The sequence below is a fragment of the Melanostigma gelatinosum genome, assembly GCF_949748355.1.
Source record: "Melanostigma gelatinosum genome assembly, chromosome: 19".
Lineage (NCBI taxonomy): Eukaryota > Metazoa > Chordata > Actinopteri > Perciformes > Zoarcidae > Melanostigma > Melanostigma gelatinosum.
This window is the reverse complement of record NC_136652.1, coordinates 11,191,540-11,216,167: the sequence shown is the minus strand read 5'-3', so window position 1 is coordinate 11,216,167 and position 24,628 is coordinate 11,191,540. Positions and strand designations below refer to the sequence as shown.

General features: G+C 43.7%; 3 protein-coding genes across 3 annotated transcripts; 1 reads left to right on the top strand and 2 right to left on the bottom strand.

Moving 5' to 3' along the window:
* Positions 1-11,023: 11,023 nt before the first annotated feature.
* cpsf2 (cleavage and polyadenylation specific factor 2) lies at positions 11,024-17,825 on the bottom strand. The gene is made up of 15 exons (XM_079291250.1): positions 17,684-17,825; positions 17,141-17,307; positions 16,880-17,039; positions 16,670-16,775; positions 16,459-16,588; positions 16,249-16,364; positions 15,653-15,840; positions 15,212-15,502; positions 14,958-15,058; positions 14,421-14,621; positions 14,179-14,331; positions 13,803-14,025; positions 13,212-13,526; positions 12,515-12,649; positions 11,024-11,269 (listed from the first exon to the last, which is right to left on the bottom strand). Exons 2-15 carry the CDS (start codon positions 17,287-17,289, stop codon positions 11,177-11,179), a joined length of 2,361 nt encoding a protein of 786 aa, XP_079147376.1. The 5' UTR covers positions 17,290-17,307; positions 17,684-17,825; the 3' UTR covers positions 11,024-11,176.
* A 201-nt stretch (positions 17,826-18,026) lies between these two features.
* ndufb1 (NADH:ubiquinone oxidoreductase subunit B1) lies at positions 18,027-19,768 on the top strand. The gene is made up of 3 exons (XM_079291058.1): positions 18,027-18,110; positions 18,986-19,130; positions 19,597-19,768. The coding sequence occupies exons 2-3, from the start codon at positions 18,991-18,993 to the stop codon at positions 19,631-19,633; spliced, it is 177 nt and encodes a 58-aa protein (XP_079147184.1). The 5' UTR covers positions 18,027-18,110; positions 18,986-18,990; the 3' UTR covers positions 19,634-19,768.
* An 89-nt stretch (positions 19,769-19,857) lies between these two features.
* On the bottom strand, positions 19,858-24,357 carry riox1 (ribosomal oxygenase 1). Its single transcript, XM_079291345.1, has 15 exons — positions 24,263-24,357; positions 23,903-24,049; positions 23,592-23,731; positions 23,328-23,427; positions 22,680-22,793; positions 22,258-22,364; positions 22,065-22,172; positions 21,891-21,925; positions 21,541-21,719; positions 21,308-21,412; positions 21,050-21,191; positions 20,769-20,889; positions 20,505-20,604; positions 20,342-20,428; positions 19,858-20,071 (listed from the first exon to the last, which is right to left on the bottom strand). The coding sequence occupies exons 1-15, from the start codon at positions 24,344-24,346 to the stop codon at positions 20,012-20,014; spliced, it is 1,629 nt and encodes a 542-aa protein (XP_079147471.1). The 5' UTR covers positions 24,347-24,357; the 3' UTR covers positions 19,858-20,011.
* Positions 24,358-24,628: the final 271 nt, after the last annotated feature.

Sequence of the window (24,628 nt, the reverse complement as noted above, 5' to 3'; positions counted from 1 at the left end):
TCGGGGCGCCTCCCCTTCACGTGGATCCCTCCTCAGTGCAGAAAAGCAGCGCTGACGCGAGAGAGCGGACCATCAGCTCCCTGTGCTCACAGCTGCTGCCCCTGCCACCTCCAGTGAGACCGGGCCCCTTTAACTTTCCCGAGGACTGCGTGTGCGAACGGCCAGTAAAAACATGCTTTCGCTGTCCACCTTCAAATTTTTCGATCACACCTCTGGACCCTTGCGGGGTGCGGAAACCTTTTCACGTTATTTGCGCGTCTCCGTGAAATCAAACACACAGGTTGGATGTGTGCGCGACGAGGCATGCCCTATCGCGCTGCTCCAAAACAACACGAGTCACGCGTATCCCACCACTGCTGTTATGAAACCAAAGCCAATATCTGTTTCTGGGTCCCGAACACAGTCCTCATTTCTTAATAACTCCAAAGTCACCTGCTATCCTCATTTTGATATCATGCAGAATAATTGAGGTTATAGATCTCCAGGCTCACGGGCATCTGCGTCTGCCCCCCCCCCCCCTTTTCAAATCTACAACCATGTAATAATTTCTCATTGCCTAAAGGTTTTTCTTTGTCCAACATTATAATGGTTCATACGTTTTTCCCTTCAGAATTGCTTCACACAAACAGAGCTGTTAGACCTGTGCATACTATAAATGAGTGTAATGGGGACCTTTATGTCTGTGGCAGTGGTGAATTAAATGTGGGTAAATATGTCCTGCAGTCAGTGATCTTAAGTCAAACAATTACCATTATAAGGGAGGAAAAAAAAAATCAATTCTGCTGTGTGTTGAGAAAAGCATTAATATCAACGAGTCTCACTTCACTTGTATGTGCCGTGAATGTTCCACAAGCGTATATGTCGCGTGAGTGGAATGCTGAGTGGAACTGGATTGAGCCTCCACTACACCCATAATTAGTGTTTGATAGTTGGCAGTCCTACAAATGTGTCACCCAAACAGGCCAAGGGAGGACTCTGTGCAGTCCTGGAGGCTCCAGGTGATTGGTGAAGCTCAGGTGTCGTTGCTCACCTATTATTTGGTGTTAGCTGTCACCTGGAGCTGGAACTTCATGTTACAGGAAATAATTGGACAGTTATGTTCCCTGGACGCCAAAAAAGTGGACGTTCTTTGGAGAGACTTGGATGCGAATGGGCGCTATACTTTGATACAAGTAGCCAGTTATTGATGATGGTGCTATTCGATGTTGTGGTTAGGAAAATGCACCACAAGCAGAAGGGATATTCCCAAGATATTATCTGTTTTATCCGTCGCTCTTGTATCGTGTCCTGCCTGAACAACACATAGGCGAGAGAGTCACACTTGTTTGAAAAGCACATTTGGCAGAAGTGTTCATAAGAAAAGCCCTGCTGTTTGCTCTAATGCAGAGCTCCTCTGTTATTACCAGCTGTATTTTTAGACTGCTACTGGAACAATTAACTTCCCACTGCTGCGCTTTTAATAGTTTAATAGATTGAAAGAAGTGGAAGCATCCACTTACAAGAACTTTAAAGAAATTGTTCCACATGTTGGGAAATACACTTCTTCGCTTTCGTTAGAGAGAGTTAGATGAGAAGATTGATACCACTCTCGTGTCTGTCGCTTTAAGTAGAAAACTACTTTCAGGAGTTAGCTTAGCTCAGCATAAAGACTGGAAATAGGGGGAAACAGCTAGCTTAGCTCTGTTTGAAGCTGACAAAATCTGCCTGCCAACACATCCAAATCGTATTTGTTTAATCCTTAGAAGGCGCAAGTATAAGAATTACATGTGCCGGACTATTTCTAGGTGTTTTTATAATATAACGTGTTTATTAGAGGTGCTTTTCAGAGACATGAGAGTGGTATCGATCATTTCATCTAATCCTCAGCAAGAGAGAAAATAAATATATATTTCCCAAAAGTGTCTCACTATTTCTTTAACACTCGAGTGCAGTGCTGTCTTAAGAATTACAAACAGCACACGCATGTGTTGGGGGAATTGTGAGGCTGCAGTGCAGAAGCTGGCTGCAGGCCTGCTGCGAGTCACCTTAACTGTCCATCTCCACACAACAGATTGAAGCAGCGTCTCAGCTGTTACATGCCCAACTTCAACTAAAAAAATGAGCAGCATGTAAGGGTCAAAGGGCTCACACTCCATTGCAATCTCCCGCGCTACCGAGGTTATGCAAGACCAGGGCTGTCCCTGTCGGTACAGTACGAGGCAGACCTCCAACAAACATTGGCCCTCATCTCTGAGGAGCATCCAAGACTTTGTGTGAAGGCTGCTCGTCAAGCATGGAAGGGGTTGCAGGTTATTCGACAGGGCTTTCTGAATCTGGCACCAGGTCTCATCTTCATCCTGCAGCTTGGGTCTTCTGCATGCACACACACACACACACACAGAGACATACACATCAACATGTGTGACCGATGGCCCTGCCAAGGGATTAGTCCCCTCCAGGCCCACACAGCAGGCAGGCAATTGGGGAGCAGAGCGAGGGCCTGCTTACAGAGATTTAGCTGGCCCGGTCAAACATACATACATGGCCTCCTTTGCCTCCTGCAGGACCCGGTGAACGGCCGCCGGTCTGCAGCGGAGACGATAACGTGTGTGAAAGGTGGTTTCAGCTGCCCGGGGAGACGGTGAGAGAATGGCTTTGTAGGAGTGTTTTAATGTGGGCAGATGTCGAAAGGAGCAGTCAGTGTAATGCGAATGTGTTGTTTCATATAAATGCCAAGCATGTGTCATGTCCTTGTACTGCGGATCACTAATGACTTGATGTCAAGGGTGTTAACAATGAACTGTGTGAGTGTTGCACAACGATTGAGTCAGCGCTGCTCATGTCAGCTTCCAACTCCATTCCTGCTGCGATGATTCATGTGGTTTGTTCACTGGTTTAATGCATTAGCATCCAGCAGGACCAGGGCACAGTTTACATTGTGTTTTGCATTGTCGGCTTTTGAATCAAGTGCTGACAGTATGTCCCACTTCAACAATGCACTGTGGATGGATTTTCAGAGGTTCAATGCTTATGCACCGACTGAAGATGAGTCTATGGCACCAGATAGTGAATGATTGTCAACCGCTATTTGCAAGAATAACACAAAGCTACAGCATGGTGGTGAGGTATACAATTTGAAATGCTGACTAAAAGACAGGAAAAAAACTCAAATTGTCCCATTTGGTTATTTCAGCAAGCTGATGCCGCAATTATTTAAATCCTGCGGTTGAGAAAACAGTCGCACCACATGGTCCATTTAGTCGTGGTAAATCTTGATATTTTGATCAGCTGATCTTCCATCAGCAAATAGATTTTTCCAAATATTTCCATTTTTTTCATGAGCATTTCAAAGGACTATGTGACATTTGACACCGCCTTCCTCGTACAAATGAGAAGTAAATATTTTATGCAATAAAATGCACTTTTTACGTCGGTGCACCGCAATCTTTTGCTACTCTAGCTTTACCTTAGCCTTTGGTCGCTAATGTTAGCGATGGCAAACTTTATGTCTTTATGACTCTTCTCAACTGTGTGACTGTTCCACATTATTTTAACGGTTCTATTTCAAAAGATAAACAGGAAGTTGTTGTCCCGTCGCTCTCATCTAGGTTGCCTGAAGATGATGTGTGACTCTTGAGTATCTTGGGGAAAGACAGCTGACGCAGACAAGTGAAGTCGTCGTATGCATTTTTGTTTGATTTTGAAGGACTAATTGGACCTGGTAATGAAATTGTTTTCTCAAGTCCTGTTTTTGTCTCTTTAACGTTCTGATAAAGATATTTTAAATCCAAGTTAAAGCCTTCAAATAATAACATACGTGATTAAAATAACATTGTGAAAACTCTGACATAACTCTGAATATAGCTTTACACTGTCTTTGTTTCTGTTCGTATGATACAAAGGGAGAAAAGGGCAACTGCAATACAGCATGTCCTTTCGTGGCGACACAATGCTGGGATATCCCACGTATAAGTGGGACTGATTCTGCTGAGTAGTGTTTGCGGTGGATAGAGGTGACACTCAGCCAAAAAAAAGAAAGCGTGACACCTTCAATTATTGCACTGCTGGCACTGTAACTAATATTTTACCATTTATCTGAAGCAAGTAAACAGATGGAGAAAGAAAGACCCCTATGAACCTCTTGTTTTTTTCTCTCAACCTGCCAACTATAGCAGAGCTCACTTCAGCCAATGGCTGGTACTAATAGTACAGTACAAGCTCCTCAGTCAGCTGCAGGGAAAAATGAAATATTAATCGTGAGTGTTGAGCATTCTGTGGCAGCACTGCAGGTTTATTTGTCTGCCTGCTCAGGTGTGAAGAGTAAACAGGGCCGAGAGGAGCAACAGAGAGTCTAATCTGTGTGTTCTAGAGGCAGCAGCCATCTCCTGCACTGCCCGCTTCATCTTCCAGGACATGAAAACTCACCCACACAGCTGTCGCCAACATGAGGCGGCTCAGCCAACCCAAGACGGCCGGCATCTGTACCAAACATTGTGATTCAGTGCCGTTTACGTGCAGGTGTGTATGGGCCAGAAAACAGCACATTTCTCATTTATGTGTGTGTGTTTCATGCCTTCTGGCTGTGATCTATCTCTCAAAAAAAAATCCTCAGTTTCATAACACGATGAGCATGGTAAGTGCCAGAGAGGTTCACAGTAGGTGCTTCAGTAGCTACACGAGGCGGACAAAATGGGACACTTGTTGTATGTTATGCAATCCAGTACAGTAGCCATGCGATATGCCACCTCATCTTCTTTTTTTGTTTTTCTTGTTGAGATGGTGTCAGAAATTGATCATTCACCTCTGTGGCTGCTTGTATCCGCTCAGGGTGAGTGTGAAATGTTGTCGAAAGCGCCAGAAAAAGCAAGTAAGTGGACCTTGATTCAACATTTTGCTGTCAAACTACTGATTCAAAGGCAAGAATGCTCTTTCACGTTCAATTTCAGGCTGTAGTTTGCGGTGTTTGCACGGACACTACAGGGTGTTCGTGTCATTTTGTCCACCCTCTTTTAATGACAAATGCTGAAATCGATATCTCCTCAACGCGCCTGATGAAATATCTCAACATGTCAGTCATTATTTTACCTTTATGTTCAGCTCTTTCTTATTTTTTTCATTATTCTGGTGACACACTCTATTAACAGTTTGTCCAAACCTGCTTACTTTCCATTGTTCTTATACTTCCCTCCACATCACCCTCATCCCCTGGACCTAAGACATCTATTTGACTTTTTAGAGTAGTTTTAATCATTTGAGCATGAGCATCACGACCGTGTGATTGGCTACATCGGAGCGCCTCAGCCGTCTGTAATTGAGCTGCACATAAATAACTTCATTATTCTTTTGTCTGCAGAGCAGAAAAGAAAGGTGTGACAGCCCGGCTCAGAGACTGGAACAAAATAGGGAGACAAAGAGCTTGCGGCCAAAAGTAGGGGTTTATTTGTCTCGCCATGAACACAATGTTAACAACATTTTCACAAATCACAGCAACAACTGAGGTGAGCCCATCGACAAAGGACGAAAGGAGGAGGGTCGTCACAAAGGGTACAGGCAGGCAAAGAGCCGCCTTTTCCCCTTGCAAGGAACAGTGGAGAGTCCCATTCATCCTGGGAAGATTGTGTCAGAGTTAGATGCGCAGGCTGCAAAGTCTACACAATGCGGCAAGCAGCAGTCTCCAAAAACAGAGGGCAAGTGAGGGTGCGTTCCTTCATTCACTTGGAGCCGGGGTGGAAGGGTGTGCAATAAAGTCAGTGAGCCAGTAGATTTCCCTGCTGTGTGATTTCCTCACCCTGCACACCTCCATGCTGGACACACAAGTTATAGGCACTGCGTAGCAGGAGGATGAGTAGGAGTTGTTAATGTCATCGTCGCATTATTCATAAGGAGGCACGGAGACTGCTACGTGCTTTTTGATAGAAGTTATCAAAAATGTTATTTAATAAAGTGCCATCGCGCCATTTTTACACATGAAGATGAGCTAGCCTTGTCATGAAGAGTACCGCTCAGGCTGTAAAAACAGCTGGATCCTCTCTGCTGTGGCTCTGAAGGGAGCTGACATCCAATTTTTTAAGTTGTATAATTCACTTCCTCTTTGACTCAGTTTTCACATCCCTCCACCCCAAACCCCTATTTGGCTTTTCTCACTTATCTCATTTGAATACTGGGAATTGAATAATTGCAAAAAGTTGTTTGGTAATACAGTATGCGGCACAAAAAGCACGACGCAAATCCATTAGGGTTGCGGTGACATCTGCATTGTTACATAATCTAGAGGCATCTCTTGCAGAGGGGATACTCATTTGAAATGTAGTTTTAAAGCCTTTATTAATCAGCTTATCTCATTTCCTTAATCAAATAACCACAAACTAACACGCACATGAGGGGTCAGTCGGGGCCCATAGCCCATTTTTGAGTGGAGCCTTGGTCTATGGGAGGGGAAGATCATATAGTCTTGGTTCTCAATTTTGCTGATGACTAAGAGGTGTATTCAAAGAAAGCTAATGGGTCGATCACTTTATCACACATACACTGGTCAAAATGGGATTTCCAGGCTCACGTGTTGACCGTGGCTTTACGTATTTGAGTTCTTCAAACCCATATGCCGAATGATAACATATTCATGGTCTTTTCCTTTTTCTTTTTACTGATTTTACCAGGTAAAAACTTGAGAGCTTTAATGTTTTTGCTCTCAGGTCTCAAGTCATGTTAAGTCTTTAGGCGATTAAGTCTCAAGTAACTCTCCCACCGGTCAGCCAAGTCAAGTTTTAAGTCACCGTTTTCTTGTGACTTAAACCGAGCTCAAGTCTCAAGTCTACAGCTCTGGCCCTTACTGTATCCGGCATGAGACGGCTAGAATTGGCCTCAAAAGAGAATGTGAGTGACAGAAAAGCATTAAATTCAGTTTGACTGAGGTCTGCTGGCCACGGCTCAGAGTGCTGGCATGACCACCGAACAGCACGAAGATAAAACAGTTGTAGTGCTGAGTCACTTCTCTGGATTCTCACTCCTCGGTCTCGGGCCTCTTCTCATTTTCACGTCGGCATCATTGACTGCAGATGATTCAGCCGTATTACGCTGCGTCGCGTGTCATGCCAGAGACTCATGCTGAGTTTAGGAGAGACGTCTGCAGGCGTGAACACAGGGAGCGAATCCTCGTCGTCTTCTCCAGAGCTTGAATTAATCATCGGCAGGGTCTCCTCATCGCTCTCAAGGTGGCGTCAGCGATGTCACATTGGATGAGGCCGGATCCCTCTGATGTGCTGAGCGGGAAGAGCAGGCCAGCCAGGTTGCATTCTGCTGACTGGCTGGAACCACATGTCAGCCTGAATGCAGTTTGCTCAGTGGCGGATGCTGCCCTCATCCAAGAACGTGTGTTCCTGATCCCATTGCCTGCGTGGCCTCAAGTTACAGACAACCACACTGGTCAGGTTTGTTTTTCTCTGGGGGGGGAGAAGAATGCGCTGTTTGTACACAAGCCAAGTAAAACAATCTCATGTGATCTGTCCTAAATATCCACACACACATGATCGCTAAGTCACCCAAATGCCTGTGCCAGGGGGAGCCAGCCGGGATGAGTCCCAAACCATGGATGCACCCAACAAAAAACCGCATTGTTTCATCAAAAAGGAATCATGGCAGCTGCAGTATTGTGGGCTGTGAATAATCTGGCAGCAAGAGCCTTCGTGGATTTGTGCTCGTGAGCTTCGCCGCTTTGTGGATGGGTGTGAAGAGCAGGTTGCATAAGAGGATCACCTCCGTAATGGTGTAATTCAGGATTCCTGCTCAACACAGCCTTTCTATGCGAGTCTTAAGGAGAGGGTGGGCAGGAGCGGTTCCTTTTACTGAAGGACGATTACCGAGAGGAAGATGCTGGCACATGAGGATTAGCCACAGAGGCAGGAATTATGGAAGAGATAGACGGGAAAAGCATGCGAGTGCCTCGAAGGGAATTATGATGTGTGGAGTGGGGAAGACAATGAATCGGCTGAAAACAGGAAAGGCAACTCCACCCAAACTGATTTTTAGAGAAATATCTGCCAGTTACAATTTAGATGCAGCTGTCAGCGATGGGGGCTTTGCAATCATTTACAGTTGTCAGTTCTGTAGTTTTTCACCAAGTGAGATATATTAGCTCTCAGAAATGACCGATACATCTCAGCCTCGAAATTCTAACGAAGGGACTTCACATGAATGTGGAAAATTTGAGCGTTAAAATATTGCACGGTGTTTTAATTTCATTATTTTGATATTATTATTTTCCGATGGTGAGATAAAAGCATAACAATGTGTGGAGGCAAGAGATGCAACACGTTTATTAAATATCGAGCAATTCTGTCAAAGGACTGCTTCGTATTCATTCACAACCTTTGCTTGTAAAACAACCAAAACAACGCTCCAGAGATTTCAACGTGATGTCCATTTGGGCAAATGACAAATTCCATTCTTTGGCGCTGGGTATCATGAGATTTTCGTGCCTTATGCTACGTTTGAATATTGTGAGGTTTCATAGAAATCCGTCCCCTTTTCACATTATTGCATTGATGTCATTGGCATTAAGTGGTCTGCTTATTGAGTTGACCGGTAATTTAAAAAGGGATTAAATCCATTCATCCTCCAGTCGACACCAGATGAATGGAAACACACACAACCAAGATTCTCCTTTCTGAGCGCCGCTTCGTGCCAATGAGTACGGTGTGAAGAGCAGAGGGGTCAATACGGAGCCAGGTTATGGATTTATGGATTGGACGTGGGCTGACAGATAGGCAGGGGGCACTTGTTGAGTTGAGAGCAGATCTCTCGCTGGCCTCCAGGGGGCAGAGCCTCAGTGCCCCAGGGAGACTCTGCCCTGTGCTCTGGGCTTAGCTGCTCGTTACATTAAAACAGGGGCTTCTGTGACAGAGTCAGCATGATGAAAGCTAAGAGGATTAGCTGATGGACATTTCTGGCGTTGCTGGTCAATTATCAAAATGAAAAGCAGTGACTGGGCAGGGCTGGCATGCTCTGTGGTAGAAAAGCTCCTCTCTCTCCTCCACTCGAGCTCTCTATCTCTCACTCAGCTTCTGCCTGTCACAGGTTGAGGTTTGGGGTGGGATGGGGAATAAAAGGCATCGTTGAAGCGTTTCTGCCTTTCTGAACATGAACGATTGTGTGTGTGTGTGTGTGTGTGTGTGTGTGTGTGTGTGTGTGTGTGTGTGTGTGTGTGTCTGTCTGTCTGTGAGCCACGGATTAAAAAAAAGAGCATTTCAATTTTAATGTTTCTAAAGTGCAAAACTGTATGCTGTGCAACTGTGTAAGAACAGGCCTGCACAGCCAGTGCTCAAGTGTAACTCCTCCAACCATGTGCATGATCACCCCCCACGCGCACACACACACACACTGCTTTCACTGCCCTACTAACGTGCGTGTGCCCCACAGTGATTGCTTAACAGGCTATCAGTGTAGGAGGAGTCTCCACCAATATGCTGCACATGTGATGTTGGGAGAGTTCTGGATGATGAAGAGTTGTTGGAGGATGATGGGGGGGGGGGTGGAGGTATATCCGTAAATGTGGCGTTCAACAGCTGCCCGTATTAAGGATCTTCCCCCGGGATTCACACAGCGCTGCAAACGTAATCGACCATGTCAATGTGCCAGCGCGGCTGCAGCGGACACATCTCTCCGGCAGTGACACCCTGCCTTCCCCTCCATCCTCAACGGCAGCAACATCCCTTCTTATCGCCCCGACTTTCTAATACGCTGGTTAGACCTCACTGGAGCACAGCAGAGGTGAGGCTGTATATCCATGTGTGTCTGAGAAAGATAAGAAAACAAACTGCTCAACCATTTCATTATTTTTTTTTTTTTTTACCCTGTCATGAACAGCCAGGGAGTTTTATTTATTTATTGGTAGTAGGCTGAATTATATTCAATCCCAGTTATCTCTTCAGGGACCATGTCATCTCTCCACTGTGTTACAGATGGTCCTGCCGCATGGGCAGGTTTGATATGGGTATTCAGGGGCCTGTTAGATGCAGCTGAAAAATGTCTCCATCTGGTGTTGCAGCGCTAACCAGTGGAACTAGTAGGCAGGAAATGTTGTGTGTTGATAGTTGCAGCTCAGGCAAAAAAAATTATCGAATAAGGACGGAGCAGGGGATCATTTGGGTACAGTTTCTGCATCGAAAATGATACATTTCAATTGATTAGTTTGAGGAATATTCATTTTTAATTGAGCAAATTCCGCCAATTTTACACATGAACATCAGTTTACTTGTCAGAGGAAATTTGTCAATTTTGAGGAAATTTAGTTAGTTTGGTTTGGTCGTGAGACATCAAATCAGAGAAAGTATCCTGCGTTACAAGCTGGAGGTTTGGGCTTTTATCAGACAGTAGTAGCTGAAACTCAGGATACCCGGGCCTCTGCTTCTCTCACTGGGCCCTTCATTTTATGGAAGTGCAACAACAAAAACACAGGAGCACCCTCTTCATGTGGCACGACCGGCCACACAAGAACGTATTTTCGATAAATTCTGTCTAAAATGACTAAAAATTCCTGTTAACCTGAATATATGATCAAAGTACTACAGAGTACTACACTAAGGCTTTACTGTTGGAGTGGAATAGTCGACCTATAGTATGTCTATCCTGTGATATTTGATCTGGAATCAAGTGTGAAATATATCCGCTACATAGTCTCAAGAATGAGTGAAGAGGACAGAGCTCAAGAATTGTGCCAAGAATTTGATGCTTTCCCATTTTACTCAAAAAGTAATGAGGTTCATTACCCAGCCCTAACTGTTGACATCTGAGACAAAGCATTTTGGAAAAAAAGAATTTAATGACAGAATAAGAGGGGAAACACATCCTTTAGTCCATCCAGTGCATCAGGATGTTACTGTACAGAGGGAGGAGTTGTATCTGTTCACACACACACACAGAGAGGTCAGTCCAGGGAAAGCATCTGCCTCTCGCTTTGTGGAGGTAAACTAACAATCATAAAAAAAAATTCATTATCTGGAAAAAAACAACTATAAAAAGGGAAAATGTACAACTGGGTTTGCAGGGAAACAGCTGGAGCTGCCCATGAGGCAGAGTGTGGTACACCGCTGTCCTCTGGGTAAAGTCCTCGTGAAGGATCATCTCTGTATTGCCGCTGTATGCTCTTCTGCAGTGTGTCGTCCTCCTCCTCCTCCTCCTCCTGCTGCTGCTGCTGCTGCTGCTATACCACGGCGTACTGCTGATACAGCAGCTCCCGGATCTTATAGTAGTCGTCACACAGGCAGCCTTCCAGGCCGATGCGCCCGGCCTCCGTCTGGACAAAGAAGCACAGGTCACATGGGTCCATTCATGAACACTTTGTACGACATGGTTCCCCCTTTTAAAACAGTGAAGTACACGCACTGCCGACCTCCAAAATAAATATCGGTCCAATTCATTCCCACAGACGTTCACAGACTTTCTAATGAAGCCATCCGCTCCAACTTTTCCCTCTTAAAAAGCACACGCGCCTTTAAGAGTCTCAGTTCTCTTTGATCTCATTTTCTGGGTTGTGTCTACTTTAAGTTCTTGTCAATTATGCATTTTGTTGTTGGTATCCTGGCTCACTCTCAACTTTTCTTTCAGTGACTTATTTTTTTGCGGGTTTCTTCTGAGGTGAGATGTATTCATATGCAACTAAATTGGAATCCTCCGTTAACAGGCTGCATTTGTTTCTCTTGTGTTTAATGTTCCACTTTTGGTTAGACACCGGTAATTTATCTCATCGGGTGGAAGTAGACAAACCTTAACCTCACATTTGATAGATACATCTGCTAGTGTTTATCTAGACTAGGTTGCTGTATTTACTGTACTATATCACTGTATAGACTGGGCTGCTGTATTTACTGTACTATATCACTGTATAGACTAAGCTGCTGTATTTACTGTACTATATCACTGTATAGACTAGGCTGCTGTATTTACTGTACTATATCACTGTATAGACTGGGCTGCTGTATTTACGCCATCTAAAACAACTTGCCCGACAGTCCATCAATGTGTCACAATGCAATTTTAGTGTATTTTTCAGCCGTACGGCTCTAAGACAATAAATACCCACAGCATTGGTAATGTATTTAATCTGTGCCTATTTGCTGCAGTCGTAAATAATGGTTGTGTGTTTCTGGGGCTTTGACGGGTACAATAAAAGTTGCTGAAGGTTACAGAGGAGATGTGAGAGGATATATTTTTTGTGACAAGCGAAAGGCCTTTTAGGGTCTTTAAATTTGTTGGGCAATTAATTATTTTAAGAGTTTTGTACAGGTCCTTTAATTCACATGCTTTTAATTTCATTACAACTGGCTATATATCAGCTATGCAACTTCTTTGCACAGAGACCTGAATATGAATACATTTGGAATTTTGGCTCAACATTTTTATTGCTTGGTTTTGGCAGTACAACAAGCCTACGTCTATGTCTGTGCGTGCAACTTTCCCTGTAGGGGGGGATAGTGGTGACGAGTGTGGCAGGGAGCTGACGGATAGCACACTCGCTGAGCCAGTGGGAAGGACAACTCACCCTGCGGACGGCCACCATGTTGTTGCATACCAGCACGCCTCCCACAAACTCGGCCTGGATGCCCTCTCTCAGCAGGACCTGCTTAAAGTCGGAGAGGCGAGGCTCGTTGATGAACACCGACTGATGTCCAGAAATCTGGAGGGAGAACAAGAAAAAAAAAAAAGAAGCGTCGGTTAGACTGAGGGCTGTCTGAATTGCTTATGTGTCCTTGTGAACGCATAACAGTGGAACTGCATTATAATGCCTTCTCAATCAGAGCCCAATGGGTGTCTGTTGACAGCTCACCTTGGGCTAACTGTCTCCCAACCTCTTTGCTGACAACATGGAATCTTTTTTTACATAGAGATTCAGTAGAATGACGTCTATCGAGAAGGCTGTTTGCACATTCATGTGCTGAAGGGGGAAAGTTTCTCCGTGCTCACCTTCTGAGTTTAATAGGCGTCTGTACGAGCATGATTTGTGACGGCACAACTAGTGAGGAAGATAATCATGGTCAAATAACACCAGTTTGTCATTCAAGTGAAGTGGGAGATTTATTATGACCGGCACTTAAACCTTTGCATATTCATATATTCTGGATTTGTTGATCAGGGAAAAGGAGATGATGTCATTCTAAGCATTTAGAAAAAATTGACATTTAATTGTCACACATTTCGCTAAACCCCATAACTCATATTCAGAAATAATGATGCCTCACCTCCTGTGGAGGCAGTGGCTCCAGCGTGGGAATGACGTCGCTCTCCTCAGACACCTCCTTCTCGTCCTCCCCAAACAGGTTCTTAATGGCTCGCTGTGCTGCCACCGCCGTGGCGTTTTGGTCGATGTCGAGCTCGGGGGCGACATCCATGGCCAGCTCGCCATCCTCCGTCTCCTCCTTCACACCCTCCTCCAGCATCACTCCCGTGTCCACCTTCACCACGCGCATGTCCAGCACGCCATCGATCCAGGCCAGCTCCGTGTCTTTGGCCTTGCAGAACTGCAGGGAGCTCACCAGGGAGTCTTTCAACCGCACCTTTACCGCGAGAAGATGAGACAAGATGAAGATGTTCGCCTGCCATGGAAGCTCTCGTCTGTGCTTTGCTAAAGAAATCAACCTCGTAGCAGTTCACTTTTTGCCTCACTTGTCAACCGACACCGTTTTATCAGGTTTTACTGTTTCACAGCAGAATATTTTAGCTGCATGAATCTATTAAACACATTTAAGGATACATGATAGACCTACGTACAACAATCCTGGATATCAAATCATCACAAAAATGGAACCCTGCAGGCTTTTACTGCGGCTGACCTGGTAGATGTGCGTTTCACTGGTGGCGTCGATGGTCTCCTGCAGTTTGGGCGTGTAGACCTTGATGTCCTTGGTGAAAGCCTTGCAGGACTCAGCCAGGTCCAGACTGGCTTCCGCCGGCCCACGAACGATCACCAGCTGTCTGGGCTTCATCTGATTAATGATCTTCTTGATGGAGTCGCCATCAGAGCGACCTTCGTAGTCTATGTACATTATCCTCGCTCTGGAAGAAGAGTGAAGTTAGCACAGAGCTTGTTAATTCAGCTGAATTATCAAACATTGTTGAGTATCCTCACAGATGACATTTCTTAAAAGACTTGAGACGACACATATTGGGAACTAAAACCTGCAGAGTTCTTGTTAAAGGATCACTGACCTGATTTCAAGATTTTCTACACTGGAGATGCATTTGGTGGGAACCACAGAGAGATCCTGGTCCATGGGCTCATCGCCGTTGGTCAACCCGGATTCCAGTTTGCTTTTCTCCTCCTCTGTGGCTTGCAGCTCAGGAACCAGGAAGTCTTCTAGCCTGCGAAAGAACAATAATGGCTTATTGACGATGTGTAAATTCTCTGTATGCATCTTTATGTAATCTGCCGCGTATTAAAGGTTTTGCACCTGATGATTTCCCCATACTCGTCCCATTTGATTCTCTCCTCGTGAGTGGGGAACATCGGATAAGACTTTTTGGCCTGTTTGAAGAAGCCTTTGCGGCTCCCCTCGCTCTTCATCATCAGGTCGTGGTGTTTTGTTTTCACTGGAACGGGCTGATCCAGGTCATCGTCCATATCGCTCTCGTCACTCGAGTCAACATCCACCCTGCAAGTGCATGAAATACACATTAACTGTACGCATACATGTTACATTTTCCCACAGACAGGCAACTGATTTTTCCTCAGTTGCAGAGTGGAAATGTTGCCTTAAAGTGTCATGACTCATCTCCCATTTACAGATTTCCATTTCAATAGACTTTTCAATTTGCAATCTGGAGCAGTATTTGCATTTCTGCTGGCTTTTTACATAATTTCCTGTTTGAGCTGTTAAAAGACAGTAAAATAAATGACAGGTTTTGTTACACCACCAGGCATGAAGCATCATGAAAAAGAGACATCCAACCCTCGAGCACCCAGTCGACCCACGTCTATTTCTACTTACTCTTTTTCTTGTTCCAGTTTTTTAGCTGCTTCTTTCTTCACTCTGTCCTTTTCAAGGTATTCCTCCAGCTCCTTGCCCTCGAGCTTCACTCTTTTCCTCACCTGTCATAACGAGAAGAGTGAAAGATGGATATGGAGCAAATGATGAGTCGGAATGTGAGATAACAGAGCTTCTCGTGGGGGAAAACGCAGCGTAGAGAGACAATCTGAAAACCCTCCGTCATGACAAATCAGCATTGTGACCGCCGGTCTCACCTCCAGATCCAACATCTTCTCTCCAGGATTGTCAATGAGGTAGCGGGCCAGAGTTCCAGGTGTAGTCCGGTACGTCAGGATGACAGAGTTCTTGGCGTCTTGGCACCACTGGATGAAGAGTTCCCTGGAAAAGCCAGACTCGAGGTCTGGCTGGCTGCAAAGCACCACTTTGGGACTGGGCACCCGCGCCAGGTCTGCCAGACTGTGGCACAGGGTCAAGTGGCGGAACTGGAAGGGGTTGTTCCTCTTGTCTTCAAAGCACCTCATGAGCTTGTCACTCATCCACTCCACCTTCAGAAACAAAGCGGATTAAGTTCATGTAATTGTGTACATTTGTTGTATGTGGCAAACAAAGTGATTCTGAATCTGAAGTATCCTGGTAAAGTCACAAGGAAGGAGTAGCACAATATCCTCTAAAGTGTAAAGATCGGTGATCGATACCTGGGACTTTGAGAACTCCACCACGTTATAGCTGACATTGTTCAGCAGAGCGAGTGGGTAGGCTCCCAGTCCAGCGTCTTTTGTCCTCCAAATCTGGTCCAAGAGCTGAGCCAGCTCCAACACGCGCCCAGCTGTGTCCACGGCAATAAGAACATTTCCGTCACCACGAAGGGTCTCCATTACATTGGCTGTGAGTGAAAAAAAAAAAAAATCATGAAAATATAATTGAAAACAAACAACATTGTTCTCCCATTGTATTCAATGAGTAGTTAGAGGAGGGCTGAGAAAAATCTGCAGTTTGCAAAATTCTGTTTCATCCCTGTTCAACAGAATTGCCACTACTTTGAGATGCAAAACACCAAACATCTGATATTTTTTACACAACATTAGACAAAACTAATACTGGACAGAAAGAGAGAACTTAAATGATAACTTGCTCATTTGAATTACATGCAGGATTACATGGTTGTTTTCTTACACCACAAGACATGTTATAATGTGATTGCAATACATCTTAAAATATAAGTAATCCAACTGAATAAATATGTTGTTAAATACAGACATTATTACTTTAAAGTATTGTGAAGATTACTTACTAAGGAGTAGCTCATCCCTCTGTTTGCGACGTGGCTGCACGTATGTGGCGTTGAAGGAGTCTGTGATAAGTAAAGACGGACGACTAATGCTCTCCAACGTGCAGCCGTTGAGGTGTCTAGAATAGAGGAACAGAGTTAAAACGGGCATGAGCTAACACGAGATTAAAAACTAAACAAATCCAATTTCATGTCAATGTTTTGTGCGCTCACATTTCTCTCTTGTGGTTGAAGTCAACGGCATAAACAATCTCCTCCTCGCCATCCTTCACAATTTTCCAAATAGTGCCTCCAATCATGTGACCGGCTGGAAGTGGAGTGATGGAAAGCCCATGTCCTTTCCCTGTCAGGTAAAAAGAAAGATGTGAACACTTAACTTAAGGTGACTCCTGTCCTGACCTAAACGGGTCTGCAACTAACTCACCTTTCAGATTGACAATCTGAGAGTATTTCAGCTGCTGGATTTTATCAAAAGCACAGTCCACATCATCGAGGGTGAACAGTGTGAAGTCTTCACTGTTGTTTCGAGACTAAGCGGAGAGAATGAAATGATTAAGAAATCATCGGTAAATATGCGATCAAGCTCTAATAAATAGCTTTACATGCAGTACTTTCCCCCACACCCCCTTCCTACCTGATATAGATCATACATGAACATCTGACCCATCTTGTAGACAGGGATTGTAGCATAGATGGTGCAGTTTAGACCCAGTTTCCCCACAGCGTATGGCAGGGCTCCCAGATGTATGGGGTCAGGGTGGGAGAGGAGCACGGCATCGACCTGATGAACATATCTGGAGGGAAAAGAGGACATCACACTTGTTTGAATTTGCAAAACAGACGGGGGGGGGGGGGGGGGGGAGTGATGGATTTCGAAGATTGATAGCACAAGTACCGTTTCATAGCATCGATGATGTCCATTGAGAAGCTTTCATCCCAGCCACAGTCCAGGAGGAAGCGGAATTCATCCACCTGCAGCAGGTAACAGAGGGCCGACTCCTCCTGCACCCCTGATATGGCTGTCAGTTTGATAATGGAGGTCATGTTTCCTCAGTTGTCACGCTGAAAGTAAAATTAAGTTAGCAGGAGGTTATGCTTACCACACAACAATTAAACAAAACTAAATCACCTAAGTTAAGTGGTGTGGCTCTGTGCAACTTTGATGACGACTGAGCACTCATTCAGTTCTATTAATGTAATCTACAAACATAGACACTTAACTGGTTGTTAAATATGTAGCGGGCTAATTAAGCTGTCAGTTAATTACAAGTAAGTAAGAAAAGTAAAGCAGTTTGATTGCTAGCCACAGCTAGTTCGCACTAGCAACGTTAACAAAGTAACCGTTAGCCGGCAGCCTGTCTATTTAGCATGCTAGCTACACTTAGCTGGTGGATGCAACGTTAAGTGACTTGGGTCGGCAATGGAAGGTGCATCTTACCACTAAATAGGAGATACTATAATTTATTCCCGTTGATATAGAAACACAATTGGTAAATCTTCTATAATTCCAACATTAAGACATTTTGGCTGGCGTTTACAGTGCACACTTGACTGGCAGACATGTTTACCGCTGCGTCATGTGTGAAAGGGCAAAAGAGCGTACCAAGTATGGCGGTGTTAATAAAAAACAATTTCCCGACTTAACACCAAATGCTCATTTTATCGTAGTACATTTTAATAACTGTGCTTAAATATCTTTAATTAATATGTTGTAACTGATATTATCACCCATGATAAGAGACATTACGGTAATACATTTTTGTTCTTGTTCAAATGACACCGTGGTATTGTCGTAGTTGGTAGAGTCCAATGTCCTCTGCCTACTGAGTGAAGCGCTAAAGGCCACTGCTTGGTGTAAACAGAAGGTAATATTTTACATATTAGTTGTGCGTCTTTGATATTTGAGTCATTGAACTGTAACATGTTGATTTTGCAAAACACATAATAATTGCTTTAACTGAGAAACCATTCTCAACGAAAACCTGACACACATTGCTAATATTAGCTAACTAGCCGATTAGCTAGCTAACCAGTAGCTGTGGTCCGCGTTGTTTGGTTATTAAATTACAATGTGCAATATTAAACGGTATTACATGACGTTTAGCGATTACCTTCACCTCACACTAATTATCTATAAGAGAGATCTGTCTGACAAACGTTAGCAACAATGAAATTACTCAATAACACGCTCCATTATGTTCTCAGTCCGAATAGTGTCCACGCAAATGAGGTAGTCCAAAGGCTAAAAACAATGTTTTAGAAGTTGTCATCACCTATCACGATTTGTCACATATAGTTTTAGTTGTGCAATCCAATCACTCCCCAATCAGAAATATATATGACCAGAATATCGGTCAGCTTTATTTTTGCAGTAGCTTTAGTGTAACACGTCTTGTTGAGCTCGTCTAAATATATGGCCTTCCTAAAACAATTGGTAGTTCCTCAGATGTGATGGGGGTTACCTATTAATTATTTCAACTAGATAGTGTGATGCCACTTTTTTCCAAAGAAGTATAGGCCATTTCCACTGACGACAGTAACTCTGGGCAAAGTCCTTTCGAAATGCATGGCATTTCATTTAGTGACTATTGGATATTGCATTGGGTTTTCATTAATGTGATAGCACATTTTGTAATAATGTTATGTCAAATGCAAATATTAGTATATCCGTTTTTGGATCAGGTTTTAAAATGTGCCACGGAATTTAGGTTACAATGTGTTTTTCTGCTTACTTCTGTAGGAACCATGGTCAACTTTGTAGCACTTGCCCGGGAGCATTGGGTGAACATACTGGTGCCCATGGGCTTTGTGATCGGATGGTACCTCGACAAACAACAGGACCAGAAGCTGACAGCTTTCAGGAACAAAAGTGTTTTGTATAGCAGGTAAGAATAAAATGTCCCGCTCTGTCTTAAAGCTAAACAGGTCCCCCTTTGGTTTTCAGTGGATTAAGGATCCAGTGACATTCATTTCAAAGTTGTGTGATGATGATTCTTGCTACTGCAAACCCACTCACCTCCACTTTGAACGCATTACTGGGAATATAAGTAAGCAGAATGCTCGGTGATTAAAGGAAAACATGTAGTTGGTGTTGCAACACTCAACTAACAGCTATCCAATATTCAGTTACTCGACCCAAATAAACATTGGAGATGGAACCCAAAAGCCTCTACCGGTAGTTGTGTTTTACCATGTATATTTACCAGTGCACTTATAACATGAAACGTGAGTACAATTAGCTTTTTAAATGTTTTGATAAGAAGCATTTCGAAAACTTGCCTGATATTAAGCCTGTCATCTAACAGCAGTGTTGCGCAGGGTAAAGGCATATCCAACTTTTGTTCTCTTTAGGGAGCTGAAGCCTGGTGAGGAGGTGACCTGGAAGTAGACTGCCCCTACCTGGATAATGTGTCCCGTCATCTGTGGTGTGAATGACTGATGGGTGTCCCTCAAATCAGAGTATTTAAGAAGACTAGCTATGTATTTCAGTTGTATCAACAGACAATAAACATGCCCTTTCTCATCAAAATAATGTGGTACTTGCTGGTGATTGATTGCATAACACATTACACCATTTCATTATTTTCAAAAACTGATTTATTTGATGCTAAACAGAGAGCAAAGTCATGAATGGGTTGTTCAGCGTGACTAGTTCAGTAGAGCTAATTAAGACAACTGGGGGGGGGGGGGAGAGAAGTGGTTTCGCATTAAATTGTACGGAGGCCATCTATTCCTACAGTCGGCATGACTGAAGAATCTGTGGCCACTACAGAGGTTCTGCAGTGTGGATAATCCCCCTCTCAAAGAGCAAGTCAGCCAAAGTGATCTGGGGATAAAAAAAAAGTATGAGGAACAACTCAAACAGCTGATTTCACAAAAACGGAGGCTTAAATAATAATAATTTATAATACATATCTATCTAAAATGGGACTTTTAATCAGTCTATTGATATTTAAGGAAGGGGTAGGAATGACAGACCTATTACCAGAAGTAATCAATTGTTAAATGCAAGACCCCCTCCTTCTAAATCCCGGCTGTACAGACATGCCCGAATGTGCAGTAGCTGCACAGACCGAATGCACTTAAAACAACATACCCTGTCCTCTGCAGAACCGCATGGGAAATTTCCTACGGTCACAAATTTGGGATACGAATGGATCAGAAACTCAATGGCATCTGTGTGCTGAAAAGGAAAACAATTGTTAATCAGTGAAGACATTAAATACGAAACAATGATCTACAAACATCTTCCTATCTACCTCTGCTTTTATTTCGAAACTCTTGAGCTCCTCTTTGTGGTAAACTCTGGCGTTTTCTGTTGTGTAGTAAAGATTAACAGCTTCTCCATCACTGCATAACCTGGGGAAAAAAAGTGACATTTACATTTCTGCTTTTAATGGATCATTGAATCAGGTGTTCTTGACAACATACAGTCAAAGACAATATCCTCGACATTTTGAATAGCCCATTCCAAACCTGCCTGGTGTGAACATTATCTGAAATGCAATAAAGTGTTGTATTACCTGGCACATCCAGCACGGACAACTCTGACTTTGGTCTGGGTAGTGATTTTTGCACCTACATCCATGACCTGCCCACACTCCCACCGAGCAGATGCTCCTTGCACACTGCTGGACAATTCCTCTGCGGGAGAAGGCATGAAACCGTTAGAATCAGAAGCATTACTGAACGCGTCTCAGGCTGTCCAACTCGATTTACAATCATTAACACTTACTACAATTTGTTCTGAATTAAGTGAACTGAAAGAGAGTTTCTTCCCAGAACTGACGTATGCATTACATACCCGGTGTGAGCATGGGAGGAAGGCAGTCATGGAGGAAGGCTCTGGCTTTCTGATCCACGGCAGCATCGACCGGGGAGTAAGTTGCTAGCTTCTTCATCAGACACTCAATTCGGGAAAAGAATTTTGTCCTGCGTGGGTCATCCTACAAACAAATGTGCATGAGGAGGACTTGGGTCATTAGTGGGTAGTTGGTAAAAAGCAAATTATGGTGACGGTGACAGGAAGTGGCAAAATAAGACGCAATAACTGATGAACTACCTTGTCAGAGTTCTGTACTCCCATGTACGTCAGGTAATCCAAAGGTAAGCCCTGTCTAAACTCCACATCCTCCTCCATTGCTATTTCCAATGCTGCTGGAGCCACCTGAAAAAAAAGTGTATTTTGATGAATTGTTGCTGTTGGTTATTGCACTATACCTGTGATGCGTAATCAGTAAAAGTGCCAATGTACGCTTGCACTGATGCTGCCCTTTGTAAAGATGTGAGTTTTACCTTCTGTAGCAGATCCCCCCAGCTGTTCTTCTGGTAGGAGGAGATGGTAACGTGGAGCGAGTGAGTATCCGGGAGGCAGTCGCCCTGGTGGATGAATCCCCGAGGAAAGTAAAGGAGATCTCCGGCTTCCAGCACCACTTCCAGGATCGGCTTCCCGATGTCTTTCTGATTGAGGTTTCCTGAAGTGAAACGCAAAGCAGTCCCGTCTGAGAAATGACAGCTGTCCGCTATATGGTTTATCAGCGCTGAAGAGATCGTGGGAGGGCAGCCTTCAGTACGACAACTTCATTCACCTTTGTGCAATTAGCTACCTTTCTGTGTGTAACCAATAACATACAGTTTTTACTCACCACTTGAAAGTGCAGGTAAGACCTCATCTTCTGTCCTATAAAAAAAAGTCAGAAAAAACAACTTCAGTGTTTGGTGGAATCATTCCGTCACTTATTTACTAACTTCATGTCTCAAAATGTTGAAATGATCCACCAGCTTCTGCTCTTTTAAAAAGGTTCCTTGCTGTATCTCACCTGGGGTTGTACACTCTCCAGTGTTTCTTCCCCTCCAGCTGAACCACAAACGCCTCGATGTCGTCGTAATGTGGAGCAAAGCCTTGTGTTCCAGGTGGTGTCAGGTATCTGGTTTAAAGAAAAAAAAAAAAACAGTTACTGATATAGCATCCAAAGTGAATATCCAAGACAATTACTGTCCAAAAATACTTACACGTTGGCTCCTGCCATGCTGCCAAACTGCTCTTGGAGGATGGACAGCACATTCCACACGGTGGAGGAGAAAGCCTGGGGATTCAGCATGCGGAGGGAGCAGCCGTTCTGGGAAATGGGCGATACGATGACATGCTGATGATGCAATGATACTTGAAATGCACTTAACGCAAAATCACTTTTAGCTTGCAGAATAGAAAACAATGTAATCAATATCATGCTGAATGCATAAACGTACATCCAATTGCTTTTTAATGAAGGTGGTCCTTGAAAATGTCAAAGTGAGAAGAAACTATAATGATCCCCCATAGAGACAGCCAACACGCTGCAAAGGGTCCAATTATGAGGAATGTAAAAATACAGAATCCTAGTAATAATCACATGCTGTATGCAAATCCGGTGCCTGCATCAGCGTGGCCTTACCCCATAGAAGTCCCACACAGTGAACGGCAGAGCTCTCCCCGCAGGATTGTGTGTCTCCCTTCTGCCATTACTGTAGCTCGTGACGTCCAGGTTCACTCCATACTGAACATCCTCCTTAAATCAGACAACGCAGACATTCAGTGAGACAGATCTTCATTATATATATATATCAAAGAGCATAATGCAACACTAAAGGTGCAAATAAAAAAAACATAATATACAACAAATGAGGCGGCTCATTTTCACATTGATAAGAATATATATTTCCGACTATGTCTCTTTCATTGTATGAATAAAAAAATGAGACCAAGTATATTACAACTCCCCATGATAATCTTTAGTCCGTGGGATTACAGAGTCATAAGAGCCAATGTCCCACATTAATGTTAAACATTCAGCAAAATATGTTTAAAGTTTTCCAAAAAAAAAAACATTCCCACAATAAATGAAGAGCAATACCTTCTTCATTTTTACAATAATAATAATAATAATAATAATAATAATAATAATAATAATAATAATAACTGTACAATTTTGTGGTGTGTCAAAAGGCGAGTCTTGATGATAACATAACCAACAAATTCCAACACCAGGTCTGGAAACTATGAATAAAGTAAGCATGGATGAGGTAATGTTTCAGATCCTTACCTGTCTTAATATGCGATCAAACTCTGCTGTGGAGAACAGTCCCTTGTAATAATCTGAATTCTTACGTTGAACAAGAATGGGCTTCTTTTCCCATGTTTCTCTTTGGAAAGAGGAAAAACATTGGTCGGCGAATTCTCCAAGACAAAGATGACACCTTGTGTTATGCAAAATGTCTGCTTTGTTGTAATATTGGGTTAAATATAGATATAAATCTATCTATAGTATGTGCATTGAGAGAGCCCCTGCCAAAACAATGATCCATACCTGAAGAAGGCCTTGACAGGAATGGGGTTGATGAGCCACTGGAACAGCTTGCTCGCTCTCTCCCTGCTGTTGTTGAGTTTTCCCAGGTCGGCCAGCAAAGCATCCAGAGCCTCACCATCTCCATTTACGCTCTCCTCGTCCTGCATCAGAAGCATAAAGACTCGATCAACCATAACTGAACAAAATAAATAATAATAACACTATAATAAACAATTAAGAATTGGAAAAAAAGAACGTTAACAGTCAGATTAACTTCTTGGATGTGAAAATAGCCCCCATGGCATCCATCTTTGCAGCACGTACAAACTTACTTTTTTAATTCCCTTAAGGCTCTCCTCTCTTTGTGGAGACTTAAGGAGCTTCTTTCGCATTTTCTTCCTTTCAGGCTTTAATTGAGCTTTTACTGTGTGGACCTTATTGGCCCCATTCTCCTTTTTCCTTTTCTTCTTATCTGCCACCTAGAACATCATACAAGTGACCATAAGGCTAAACACAGTGAACATAGATGCATGGTTAGCCTGGAGCAATGAAGAGCAGATAGCATGGTTTCAATAGCTCACTATCAGAGGGACTGTGCTAGTGTCAGCACTGCCCCTGCTGCAGCTGGGAGTCTATCACAGAGCACAGCACCAAGCACTGCGCCACAGTATTTCAATAATGTCCAACATTACCTGCCGAGAAGGCGTCGTAGCAGCAGGCACGTCTGTTGACAGCGTTTGATACAAAGCAAAGGCTGACATGTGTTTTCTCTCCATTTTACAGAAGCGCGTCATCAGCGTGCGACTGCTTGCGAGTCTTCTTTTACGGCTATTTGTGTACATTTGCTGTCTGACGGACTCACTACTGACGCCTACAGTGTTGCACTACAAGTTACAGCTCACTCGGGACCGAAAGGAGCTTTTTGGACGTTCTGTCATCAGAAATATTGTGTGCATTGAATGTTTGAAAGTAGTTCATCCAATACACACACACACACACACACAAGCGAGCAGCCAGAGAATAAGAACACATGGACACAGTAGGGTGAACATGACTGA